Source organism: Cryptotermes secundus, unplaced genomic scaffold (assembly GCF_002891405.2).
Source record: "Cryptotermes secundus unplaced genomic scaffold, Csec_1.0 scaffold117, whole genome shotgun sequence".
NCBI classification, from domain to species: Eukaryota; Metazoa; Arthropoda; class Insecta; order Blattodea; family Kalotermitidae; genus Cryptotermes; species Cryptotermes secundus.
Window position 1 is genome coordinate 149,976 of NW_019737981.1, and position 13,507 is coordinate 163,482.

The 13,507-nt window shown below is 37.9% G+C and overlaps 1 protein-coding gene across 1 annotated transcript; it reads left to right on the forward strand.

The window, feature by feature from the left end:
- Window positions 1-508: 508 nt before the first annotated feature.
- LOC111870560 lies at window positions 509-2,640 on the forward strand. Its single transcript, XM_023862942.2, has 4 exons — window positions 509-611; window positions 766-1,274; window positions 1,356-1,659; window positions 1,750-2,640. Exons 1-4 carry the CDS (start codon window positions 545-547, stop codon window positions 2,379-2,381), a joined length of 1,512 nt encoding a protein of 503 aa, XP_023718710.1. The 5' UTR covers window positions 509-544; the 3' UTR covers window positions 2,382-2,640.
- The last annotated feature ends 10,867 nt before the right edge of the window (window positions 2,641-13,507 follow it).

Here is a 13,507-nt window from a genome sequence, read left to right on the forward strand (position 1 = left end):
TTGATATTTCCTTTTTAACTCCTCGTATGTTGCATTCTTGTGGCATCCAAGAATCCCATAAAGGTTATCCATTACAGGATCACAGCTTGTAACCTGTAACTCTGAGGTTGTATGCAACACGATTAACAATGCTTGAAGACGAATGTGAAACATTAGTCCGCCTTTCTATCACCCTCATTTATATCTTCTGGGGCTGGTACAATCGGCCAGTAGTGGCTGCAGTACGAAGTGGACTCAAGTCTCACCACACTAATAATAAAAAATAATAATCTCTCGATTGATATATACAAAGGTTAAAACCAAGAGGATCAACTTTCAGTACACGACGAATTACATACTAATGCTGTTTATGTGATGGAATTATTACTTCAAAATTACTTATCAAATTAACAGACGTTACAATCGTTATCACCAAACATTCACCTACAAGGGAAACTCCTAAAATGCCGAACATGCCGAATGGTCAGTCTCTGTCAGTTTCACCAACATTGACATATTCTACACCCTTTGCATACAAACTCCAAAGACTTTAACGTGAAACAAGATGGCAGAAGCAGAAGGTAGTAAGCAGAGCAATAAACAAGTTAAAAAGCGGACAAGAAATCCTTCTGGTAGGTATATCTTTGCATAGAGCGCTACCATTCAACTGAGTTATAGATTAAAATATATATCGTATACTGTCGGGACTTATAATTGCGTGCATTTCAATCTCTCTTTTTCAATATGCCAACTTTCATTAAGGTTATGTTTATGTTTCAATTTTAGAATGGAAACGAGAAAAAAGAAAACGGCTGAGAGTGGCTGGAAAAGCATACGTGAACAGTAAAGGTGATATTGTGGATGAGAGAAAAATCGGTGAAGACTGCAGATGTAGAAGAAAGTGTTATGCACTGGTAACTGAAGAAGAAAGACATAAATTATTTGTTGGTTATTATTCCTTAAATAGCCATGATGAACAGAATGCTTATCTTTTTGGCCTAATTCGAAAAACTGAGATTGCTCGAAAGAGAAGTAAAGAAAGTGATCGCCGCACATGTAGCTATAAATATTTTGTTCGAACCCAAGGCAAGGAAATTCAAATTTGCAGACTTGCTTTTGCCCATATCCATGGCATTTCACCACATAAGATTAGGATTCTGTGTCAGAAGCAAGATCAAAATATTATGTTCCCACGTGATGGTAGAGGAAAGCATGACAACCGGCCACGTAAAGTTTCGACTGAAACATTGACTCAAATCAAGGATCACATTTACTCCATCATTAGGTCTGATAGGGTAAGTATATTTGCTGAATCTTATCATTTTCTGTTTAGTCTTTTTTGTACACTGTTTTTATATATATGATCTGCCTTTCAGGTGAGGGATTTTTTGAAGGAGGAAAAACATAATGGTCCAGATTTAAACATAACAAAGATGTGGAAAGATTACTTAGAACAGTATGATCCAAATTTTTATGAACTGCATCTTGGCAATGAAAAAAGTAATATTTCACATCCACCTAATGGCACTACAATGTCTCATGAAAGTGTTCCCCTGCCCGGTTTCTCTGGAATAGAAAGTCATCATGGTCTTGCACCTCAGCATGTTGGCCCCTACTCACATGCACCTGACCTAACACATTTTCAGATGCCAGGGATGAATCATAACATTGGTCTTATGGGTAAGCAACATTCACTAAGATAAAAAAAAAAAGTTGCATGGTTTTATCATATTTAAGACTGAAATTTATTTTGTCACATTTCCTTTCTAGGACATCAAAATGAATCTCGATATATGACCAGAGAACAAGAACCTCACACTAATCAAGAAGAAAAAAAACGCCACATACCAATTGTAAAACATTGGTTGTACAGTAGGGTATTTCATGAGGAATTCAAGTTTCATGATTTCCTGTCTTTAAAGAAGAAACTTTGGCATCTAAAAGATGCTGATAAAGTGGAACCAAGTCAGATAATAAATAAAGCAGAAAGAAAACAGAAGTCACCAAAGAAGATCAGTAGAGAGAAGGATTCTGGTATGAATGTTGTTGGTCTTCAGACATTGAATCCAGTGGGTACAGATCACATGTCTGCATCAGCTCATCACAATCAGTTGCAATCCCTTACTACGTCACAAGACATGTATATACTACCTGTGAACCTACAAGACCTTCAGTTACCACAGGCATCTGACATGATCTCTCAGCAACATCACGCTATGCAGCTCAATCTGCATACGTTTTCCACACAATCTAATGTTCTGAGCCCATTAATGAATGTCCAGGGACCAGGGGCACAAGGGCTTCAGTGTTCCAGTGTTGTTACCTTGCCAGGAGGAACTATGAGTTTAGCACAGAATTCCAGTGGCTACATGAATGTTAATACTGCTTCATTCTATCAGTGAGAAGCATGCATGGAGTATGAAGAATAAGAAATAGAAATGGGAACAGTATTGTTTTAGGTATGTGCTACCTTAATGCCATCAGATACATAATTCTAAATACCCACCTTATATGGGAGCTGGGATAGCGCAGTCAGTATAGTGACTGGCTATGGGCTGGACAACTGGGGTCTGAGTTTGAGTCCGGAGGGTCAAGAATTATCTCTTCTCCATGTTGTCTTGACCGGCTCCGGGGTCCACCAAAAATCCTATCCAATGGGTATTGGGGCTCTTTCTGCAGGGCATGAAGCTGACCACTCACCTCCAGCCAGTGCTGAGGTCAAGAAAATGTGGATCTATACATCCACTCCCCCACATGCCTTCATGGCATAGTGCTTAATTAGTTAAGCACAGGGACAACTGTACCTTTTACCTCTACCCACCTTATGTGTGTTAGTTACTTTCAGTGTTCTTCAGAGGATTCAATCTGTCGAAGCTTCTAGGAGTTTCACCTAAAATTGTTATTGTAAAATTATTGGTATTTGAAAAGAATTGTGTCTAGTTTCTTTTAACCATAAATCTATTAATATTATAAATTTTATAATCTTATTTTATTGCCATTCTGCCATCTGTTATTGAATTAAAATTATTCTATATTTTGTCCTTTTCGTAAAATATTAATTGCATTTTTATTTGTTTTATCTCATTGTCGCTGTCCTTATGGTTCCCTTTTACATTCTTTTTGATCTGTAACATAAATTGTTTCAGTTGTTATGCTTGTTGATAGTTGTTTTTACTGAGCATGTTGGCTCAAATGGCAGTGCTTCTGACTTGTATTTGGGAGGTGCTCAGTTGAAATTTCAGCCTGGACACTGACTGTCCTAACTGAGGTTTTTGTTGTTTTCGTCAGTCTCTTCAGGGAATGCCCATATAATACATTAAACTAGGCCATGACCTCTTCCTTTCACATCTCTTCCAGTTCATTATTCACTATACTCAGTCATTCAGTGCTGCATAGTATGAGTTGCTGGCAGTATCATCAAATAAACTACAAAAACTGGTAGTTGCTTTCATATGTATATTGCCATTTATTTTACTGCTGTCAGTTGTGGTTCAACTTGTATCTTCTTATTAACTCAGAGTACTGGTGACTAAACAGACTTCTACATCATTTTTATGTAGTGCCTGTTGTGGCTGTACATTTTCGTGGATTAAGCCATGTTTGATGGTTAGTCCACTTGAAGAGTATGTTGGGCTTCCCATCTTAACCATGGGTCTTTGGGAGGCCATGTTTGATGTTTTGGCCATTTGAAGAGTATGTTGGGCTTCCCATCTGAAACGTGGGTCTTCGGAATTCACCTGCCTTCCATCCGTAGAATGTGGTATTTCCACTGTGATCTTGATTTTGGAATTTTATTATTTAGATTAAAAATATCGCAAAACAAAAAATTAGAATATGCAAAACCATAATTTTGCCTGTGGTGCTGTATGGTGTGAAATTTGGTCTCTGACATTAAGGGAGGAATAGAGACTGAGGGTGTTTGAGAACAGGGTGTTGAGGAGAATATTTGGACTGAAGAGGAATGAAGTGACAGGAGGGTGGAGAAAACTGCACAATGAGCTTCATAACTTGTACTATTCTCCAAGTATAATTAGAATGATAAAGTTAAGGAGGATGAGGTGGGCAGTGCATGTAGCATGAATGGGGGAGAAAAGGAATGCATATAGAATATTGGTGGGAAAGCCAGAAGGAAAGAGACCACTGTGAACACCAAGCCATAGGTGGATGGACAATATTAAAATGGATCTTAGAGAGATAGGATGGGATGGTATGTATTGGACTGATCTGGCTCAGGATACGGACCAGTTGAGGGCTCTTATGAACGTGGTAATGAACCTTTGGGTTCCATAAAATGCTGGGGAATTCTTGAGTAGCTGCAGATTTGGCTTCTCCTCAAGAAGGGCTCAGCTCCATAAGTAAGTTAAGTAAGAAAGATTAAAAATGTTCAATTGTCCCATAATTATAGTGTTTCTTATTTGATTCTTCCTTATGTAGTCTGCTACTCTTCTAAAAAATTTGATTTCTGCTTCCCCTTTTCTTTGTTATAGTCTGAATTTCAGATCCATATGTAAGTACTGGTTCTGCTATAGACTTGTGAAATTTTGTGTATCTTTTCTTGTCTTGTTATTCAGTGTTCATTTTATTGTGTTTTTTTTTTAATTCGCTTAGTGGGGGGTGAAGTCCAACTGGGTCCACTCGGCACTGATTGGCCTATTTTAGCCTGTCCTGGGTGATTATGATGATGGAGAATTTGGTGGAATGAAAATTGGTGGGGGAAACCAAAGTACTTGGAGAAAACCTGCCTCAGCGCCACTTTGTCCACCACAAATCCCACTTGACCAGACCCGGGATCGAACCCAGTCCACCACGGTGGGAAGCCAGCGACTAACCGCTTGGGCAGTGGTGCAGCCATTTCATTGTGTTGCATATTTGGTTAAATCTGTTCATTTCTATTTCAAAATCTTTGTTGTTTGTTACTGTAATATACAGAGTAATTAAAGCTATTTACTAGTTCATTATGTAATTATCATTATTTTAGCTTTCACATTCTTCTTTCCTTTCATAGCCATTACACACTGTATGTCATTTTATTCTAGTGTAGTATTCTACTGCTTGGAAATCTGTAAGTCTCCTAAAATAGCTGAGAGTAGCTGAAATATGTAGGATGATATTTGTGACAAGTATTTGTATTTGATGTTATTAAGGCATTACATACTTCATATAATACAATGGCAATGGATACCTATAAGAAAATATTTTTTTTATTGACAAATTTCTATGATGGCATAAATTTTAATAGCAATAATTTTATTGTTTGTTATTTTTAAGATATTATTTCTGTGTCTGATTATTGAGAACTTTTATATATATATTTGTTGCATTTTTTTGGCACTCTTCTCATCATGTGTTGATTTCACACAAAATTTGCTCTGATGATCAGATATTAATATATTATTCATGCACCTTTTTTTTTAAACAAACATATGACCTAGCTGCAGAAATTTGGAATATTTTATATGACTGCAAATATTAATTATTCTGCATATTTAGAAGATTTATACTTTTATCAGATTAATTTTTGCAGTGTGATATTGCCAGTTTTCTTTCTGCACTTGTGTTTACATTGTTTTATATCTGATGTATGAGATACAATTTATAATGTTTCATTGAATGTGTTACCTGTGTGATGGTAGATTTCCAGACTTTATTAACATATTTTTCAGAACATCTCTTCATATACTGTCATTGAAATTTACCTAACCTACCATTGCTCTGAGCTCAGATCTGTGATGTTATTTCAAGTTTTGTTAAATGTACCAGATATTATTAAAGCACCTATATCTCTTTTGCAAGCACAACAGGTTACTTTCATTTCATCACATGCAGAGTACTGCTTAGTGTGATGTCAGCATATTTACAGATATTAAAAGCATGTGATATATATATATTAAATTAATGAGTGTACTTAAGAGAGTCATATCAGCAGTTAAGAGGGTAGAATTCGTTAGTGATAGGATATCATATTAATACTAAAATGTCGCTGGTGTGATATCATTATTATGAATGTTCACACCCCAACAGAAGATAAAATTGATGACATAAAGGATAGATTCTATGAAGAACTAGAACATGTGTTTGATAAATTCCTGGAGTACCCTAAGAAAATTTTGTTAGGAGATTTCAATGCCAAAGTAGGGAGGGAAGACATTTTCAAACCAACAATTGGGAATGAGAGTTTGCATGAAATTAGTAATGATAATGGAGTTAGAGTAGTAAATTTTGCCACATCAAAAAATCTTACTGTCAAAAGTACAATGTTCCCACATCGTAACATCCATAAATTTACTTGGACATCTCCTGATGGGAAGATACACAATCAAATAGACCATATTTTGATAGATAGGAGATGGCACTCAAGTATACTTGATGTCCAATCATTCAGGGCAGAAGATTGTGATACTGACCACTATCTTGTGGTGGCAAAGGTTAGGGAAAGACTGACAGTGAACAAATAAACAACACCCAGAGTTCATGTGGAGAGGTTCAATCTCAAGAAATTAAATGAGGTAGAGGATAAAGAGCAGTATCGTGTTGAAATCTCAAATAGGTTTGCGGCTTTTGAAAACTTGGATGCTGAGGTGGATGTTAATAAAACTTTGGAAACTATTAGAGAGAACATAAAAATGTCTGCGAAAGAAAGTCTAGGTTATTATGAACCGAAGAAGCATAAGCCATGGTTCGATGAAGGATGCTTAAAATTATTAGATCAAAGAAAGCAGGCCAAATTGCAGTGGTTACAGGATCCAAGTGAGTTAAATGGGGATCATCTGAACAATATANTAGTGATATTAGGCAGACAGAAATCAATACAGCTGAGCTGTAATACCTGATCCTCGCCCTTTTGAGGTTAAAAGTGCTATTGCAAAATTGAAACGGTATAAATCGCCAGGGAGTGATCAAATTCTGGCAGAACTTATTCAAGCAGGAGGCGCAATATTATGTTCTAAGATCCACAATCTAATTACTTCTATTTGACATAAGGAAAAGTTGCCTGATCAGTGGAAGGAGTCTATTATTGTACCAGTTCACAAGAAGGGTGATAAAACTGACTGTAGTAATTATCGGGGGATATCACTGCTGTCAACTTCATATAAAATTTTGTCCAATATTCTTCTTTCAAGGTTAAGTCCATATATAGATGAAATTACTGGGGATCATCAGTGTGGGTTTCGACTTAACAGATCAACTAAAGATCAGATCTTTTGCATTCGTCAGATATTGGAGAAAAGATGGGAGTACGATGAGACAGTACATCAGCTATTCATAGACTTCAAGAAAACCTACAATTCAGTTAGGAGGGAAGTATTGTACAATATTCTAATAGAGTTTGAGATACCCATGAAACTAGATAGGTTGATTAAAATGTGTTTAAACGAAACGTATAGTAAAGTCCGTGTAGGTAAACATTTGTCAGATAGATGTCCTATCCAGAATGAGCTAAAACAAGGAGATGCTTTATCGCCACTCCTTTTCAACTTTGCCTTAGGATATGCAATTAGGAAGGTCCAGGGAAACCAGATGGGACTGAAAATAAACGGGACACATCAGCTGTTGGCCTATGCCAATGATGTGAATCTACTGGGTGATAATGTAGATACAATAAAGAAAAACACAAACTTTAATTGACGCAAGTAGAGAGGTTGGTCTAGAAGTAAACACAGAGAAAACTAAGTATATATTACTGTCTTGTCACCAAAATGCAGGGCAAAATCAAGACATAACGATAGAAACAGATGTTTTGAAAATGTGGCACAGTTCAGATATTTGGGAACAATGATAACAGATCGAAACCTGATTCAGGAAGAATTCAGGAAGAGGCGATTGAACTTGGGTAATGCTTGCTACCATTCAGTCCAGAACCTTTTGTCTTCTCGTCTGTCGTCCAAAAACATAAAAAGTAGAATATACAAAACTATAATTTTGCCTGTGGTTCTGTATGGGTGTGAAACTTGGTCTTTGACATTAAGGGAAGAACATAGACTGAGGGTGTTTGAGAACAGGGTGTTGAGAATATCTGGACCGAAAAGAGATGAAGTGACAGGAGGTTGGAGAAAACTGCATAATGAAGAGCTTCATAACTTGTACTCTTCTACAAGTATAATTAGAATGATCAAGTCAAGGAGGATGAGGTGGGCAGGTCATGTTGCATGAATGGGGGAGACAAGGAATGCATATAGGATATTGGTGGGAAAGCCAGAAGGAAAGAGACCACTGGGAAGACCAAGGCATAGGTGGGTGGACAATATTAGAATGGATCTTAGAGAGATAGGATGGGATGGTATGGATTGGATAGATCTGGTTCAGGATAGGGACCAGCGGAGGGCTCTTGTGAACACGGTAATGAACGTTTGGGTTCCATAAAATGATGGGAAATTCTTGAGTAGCTGCAGAATTGGTGGCTCCTCCAGAAGGGCTCAGCTCCATGAGTAAGTAAGTAAGTAAATGAATGTACTAACCATACTGCTATGTATGTCCCTTCAATTTTACATTTGTGTGATACAAGTGTACTTGTCTAACTAGAGAGAATGTACTTAAACTGAATATTTCAGAGTAGTTAGAATTCAGTCATATTTTGGAGCTCCTGAGTTTAAATCCTGGCTGAAAAACCAGATATCCTAACTTAAGTTTTTCATTGTTTTCCTCAATTCTCCAGGCAAATGCTAAGATAGTGTGAATTGTAAATTCACCAGTGTGATGCTGCTGGCCAGATTTTAACTTGGGGAGGGGGACAGGAAAGGGCATGGTATTAATACTGAAAGACTGCGGTAATTCAGCTAGACCACATGTATGAGCTTGTACAACAGTGTAACGTGTATTTGATAAAGGGTAAAGTAAAAGATGACTGCCTAATTTCCTAACCTTTCCACTTCATTATTCACAGTCATCCCATCACATGATGTCATATAATCTATGCTGTTGAAAAATTATGTACAATTTGTCAGTCCTTGTACTTCTGAAATTTCTGTAATTTCCTTTAAAACTGTTTCCCCTTCAGTATTTCAACTCAAAAGTTGCTATAATTGTAATCTGAACCACAGTAGACAGGATTCCATCATAAATTTATGATTGCTATAATAAATATTACACATTTAACAATTAAATGCAGAACTCTGCTTTGTATTCAGGTGGTCCCCCCAAGTTAAAATAATGACCCAGAGATACAATATTTAGATAGAACTTTCAGAGGTGTTCTTCAGTCCCTCTCGCCAAATTCTGAGATAGGACTCTTACTTGCCAGTTCAAAATTTATAATTATTCTCTCATTTATCGTTTGACAGCAATGTTAAATTAAACTGTATAGAGACAACACATTACAAGACAGCTTCAAATATAGGGGAAATCAAACATGTGGCAACTTTTTTTTAGAGATTTCAAGAGTGTTTTGTACTTACTATGTATCTGGTTATTTGTTCATTGATATTTTTTCCTGATAGTATACCAAGAAGTGCTGGAGTGGGGTCTCTTTTTATGCAGCTTCAAGCAGAATGCCTCTGTGGGATGTCGCCATATGAGAGACAACCACTTGTTGAATTGTTTCGTTAATATATATATTATTGTTGCACAGTACACAGACACAGTTTGGTTTTAAGAATTGAAGACTAATAGTATAGTACCAAAAATATTACTGCTTGCAACACCCACACCACTCTATCCCCTTGTCACAGTCTTCTTAATATCACTATATCTTCCTCTTATATAACATTGTGTCGGACCTCATAGAAAACACGTCGCTGTCTGTACTGTTGTAGGCTTTGCCTGGCAATGGCTGTTTGCTTGAATGTGGGCAGTTCCCACATCCTCCCGCGGAGATGGTTGCTCAGATATTGAAGCAAGCAGGGGTGTAGCCGGCTGGAGCAGATGCTGCAGAGGACGTCATCTGGCACGTCTGGGACTAGGCTTCTGAGTTGTCTTAGAGACTGGGACGGTTTGCCGTCTCCCATCTCGAGTGTAAGGAACTGACAGATGCGTTGGTCTCAAGGGGGACAGACGATTCACCAGTTGATTCACCAGTTCGGTCTTCAGCGTCGTGTATAGGTCGCGTTTCGGCAGAGAGGTGATGATGTCCTCCCCTTCCGAGGCGTAACGTTGGTCCAACTGCGATATCACGTAGCAGAACTCGGTCTGCTCGCTACTGATGCCGGCTAAAATGAACTGAGTTTCAGCTTGAGTGAACCAAACTGTTGGTCTCTCGGCCTAGAACAGCGGAAGCCGCACGACAATTCTTGATATCTCTGTTGGTACTGGGCTGTTCGTAAAACCGGCGTCATGTTGGTTTGTCTCCTGTTGGTTTTGCAGTTGTTGTCTGGTACTTGATTCGTGTTGTAAATTCAGCATCTGCGTTACGCACTGTTGCAGGAGGTCTTCTATTCGGCCGCTGTCCATTATTCGTGTTGTATTTCGGCGTCACCAATGTGGGATGTCGTTATATGAAGACAGAACCACTTGTTGAACTGTTCTATAATATTTATTATACTGGTGTAACGTCTCGTGATGGCGATCTGCTGGCCGTCTATGAGGCCGTAAAGCATTTCCGCCACATGCTAGAAGCGCGCCACTTCATACATCGACATCCCGTATTGGTGTGCCGTCCCATAACATGGCCTCGAATTCGGCTTTTGAGATAGCGACTCGGTCCGGTGCCAGTCACCGTGGTCGGCAGGTGTAAAGTCGGACTACATAGAAAACACGTCACTGTCCGTATTGTTGTAGGCTTTGCCTAGCAACAACTGTTTACTCGCCGTTGCTAAGCAATAATACTTGTGTTGTTGCTGTAATGTTTGCTTGAATGTGGTCAGTTCCCACACCTCAGTAGACTAAATTAACTTGAATTTCATAATATGTTACCTGTACTCCATTTCTCTGCCTATTACAGTATACATTGTGATGGTACAATGTATAATTATTATTTATGCTTGTGTTTGTTTGATGGCTGCAAAGTCTGAAGACCAGGCTTGTGTGTTTGAAATTGATGTTCTGTAATTTATATATCACAGACAGGTATGTTTTGTACATGATAAAAAGATGAAGACATGAGTTTCCTCTTACGGGTCATTCCATGTGAAATCATCCAGAGAGGTCGCTCACCATTTTTAAAAAAATTCAAATTTTGTACACTTATTTCTACATATTTTCACACCTCAAAAATATTATTAAAAAAACTGTAATCCGCTCGGTTCTCCCGGTACAGCCATTTTTATAATGCGAAAAAACGCGTTTTCGGCTCAAATGGAGGTTTGCGTTATCTTCTGTATCTCGATAACTATTGCAGCTAGAGACTCCAATAAAAACCAATTTGTTCCTCATGATATGGACAACAAATCATATCATTTCAAGGTTTTACTCAACTCACTTCCTCTAGGTGTAATTAAGCTCGAAACTTGCCTATCGATTTTGGGGAAAACGCTATTTTTGACCTTCAGAAACCAATGGGAGGGGAAAGTATCAGATCTGTGGTTTCTACCCTTTATTTTCTCCTACATGAAGAATATAATCACATAGTTTTGAACGCCGTACCTATTTTCCAGGAGCTTCCAAACTTTGCTCTGAGCCCAAAATCCGCCATTTTTAACGTCTCATATCTCCGGTGGGGAAGCTCCGAAAATTTTTAAACTCATAGAAAATAATGCTCTATTCCAAAGTAACATGGAGTTAAAATTACAACTTTGATATTCAACTAATAGCGAAGTTTTTATAATGCGAAAAAACGCGTTTTCGCCTGAAATGGAGGTTTGCGTTATCTCCCATATCTCTATAACTATTGAAGCTAGAGACTTCAATAAGAAACCAATTTGTTCCTCATAATATGGACTATAAATCATATCATTATAAGGTTTCCCTCAACTCACTTCCTCTAGGTCTAATTAAGCTCGAAACTTACCTATCGATTTAGGGAAAAACGCAATTTTTGACCTTCAGAAACCAATGGGAGGGGGAAACTATCAGATCTGTGGTTTCTACCCTTTGTTTTCTCCTACATGAAGAATATAATCACGTAGGTTGAACCTCGTACCTATTTTCCAGAATTTTCCATCAGTTTTCAAACTTTGCTCTGGGCCCCAAATCGGCCATTTTTAACATCTCATATCTCCGGTGGAGAAGCTCCGAAAAATTTGAAACTCATAGCAAATAATGCTCTATTCTGGAGTAACTTGTAATTAAAATTACAACTTTGATATTCAACTAAAAGCGAAGCTGTGGGCACTTTGAATTTTACCAACAAAAATCAATACCTGCATCCAATGGTATTAGTTCTTTGTGTACTCCGATGAATATTTTCCAGTTTGTTTGAAAGTACACGTAGTTCAGTAAGTGTCCACTATCACGATGTCTTCGAAATCATCGGACTTGGATGCTTTATAACACCTGACCATGTTTTCCTCCAGATGGTGTTTTTCTCTTGTGTGGAGCACAGTTTTGCACTTTTGGAACATGCTTTTTAGAATGTTTTCATTTCTTGCCACTTCCTCTTTTGCCACAAAAATGGAAACTATCCCTGGGATTTTTTGTATGCAGAATATTTACAGTTCTAGGGGGCACATGATTTGATTAAAATGAGTTCTTTGAAGACTGGCTTTCGTTGCTTGCCTCTTCGTGGTGCTGCCTATACCGTCACAGGCATTCTTCCCGTGCAAGGTGGCAAAGAAGTCCCATTCTGCTTCAAGTTCGAAGTCTTCATAGTGATAACTAAATTGGAAAGATTCTATTTCTTTTTATATTGGCTTCCAGCGCCTTCACTGAAATAAATAACTTTCCTGACTGAAGGCACATTTCCTTTTACATCGGCGATAAGAAATTTTTGGAACACAAACTGTGGCTCTATCGTGCTTTACATGATCACTGATTATACACAAGCTTGGGCATTTTGTTATAGTGTCCGCCTTGTAGTAATTCACAAAAGGGTGATGTGTAGCCTGTTTATTTACCCAGTGGAAACTTTGAATCTCGTCTTGAACGAGAAACTAACAATTTTCTACAAAATCTGTAAAATTCAATGTGCCCACAGCTTCGCTATTAGTTGAATATCAAAGTTGTAATTTATTTCCAAGTTATTCTGGAATAGAGCATTATTTGCTATGAATTTCAAAATTTTCGGAGCTTCTCCACCGGAGATATGAGACGTTAAAAATGGCCGATTTGGGGCCCAGAGCAAAGTTTGAAAAATGATGGAAAATAGGTACGAGGTTCAACCTACGTGATTATATTCTTCATGTAGGAGAAAACAAAGGGTAGAAACCACAGATCTGATAGTTTCCCCCTCCCATTGGTTTCTGAAGGTCAAAAATTGCGTTTTTCCCTAAATCGATAGGTAAGTTTCGAGCTTAATTAGACNATTACTCAGCAACCAACCATGTTCTACTGTGCAACCAATTTAATCCTCAAGGTCATGCAGTTTGGGTCAGTCATATATGAGAAGGTATGTGCAGTGGCCTTGCACAAACTTTTTTTACCTTAAGATGGAGACAGAGTTACTTCCTTCTGGGTCAGAGTTACTTTATGACTGGTGGTTTACTGCCAGTCAGTTCATCTT

What these genes read in the sequence shown, in the direction of transcription:
- LOC111870560 (XM_023862942.2), top strand. Translation starts at nt 545, where the DNA reads ATGGCAGAAGCAGAAGGTAGTAAGCAGAGCAATAAACAAGTTAAAAAG. An exon ending in GCGGACAAGAAATCCTTCTG is followed by an intron (nt 612 to 765) that starts GTAGGTATATCT and finishes TTTCAATTTTAG; the next exon opens with AATGGAAACGAGAAAAAAGA. An exon ending in TCATAACATTGGTCTTATGG is followed by an intron (nt 1,660 to 1,749) that starts GTAAGCAACATT and finishes TTTCCTTTCTAG; the next exon opens with GACATCAAAATGAATCTCGA.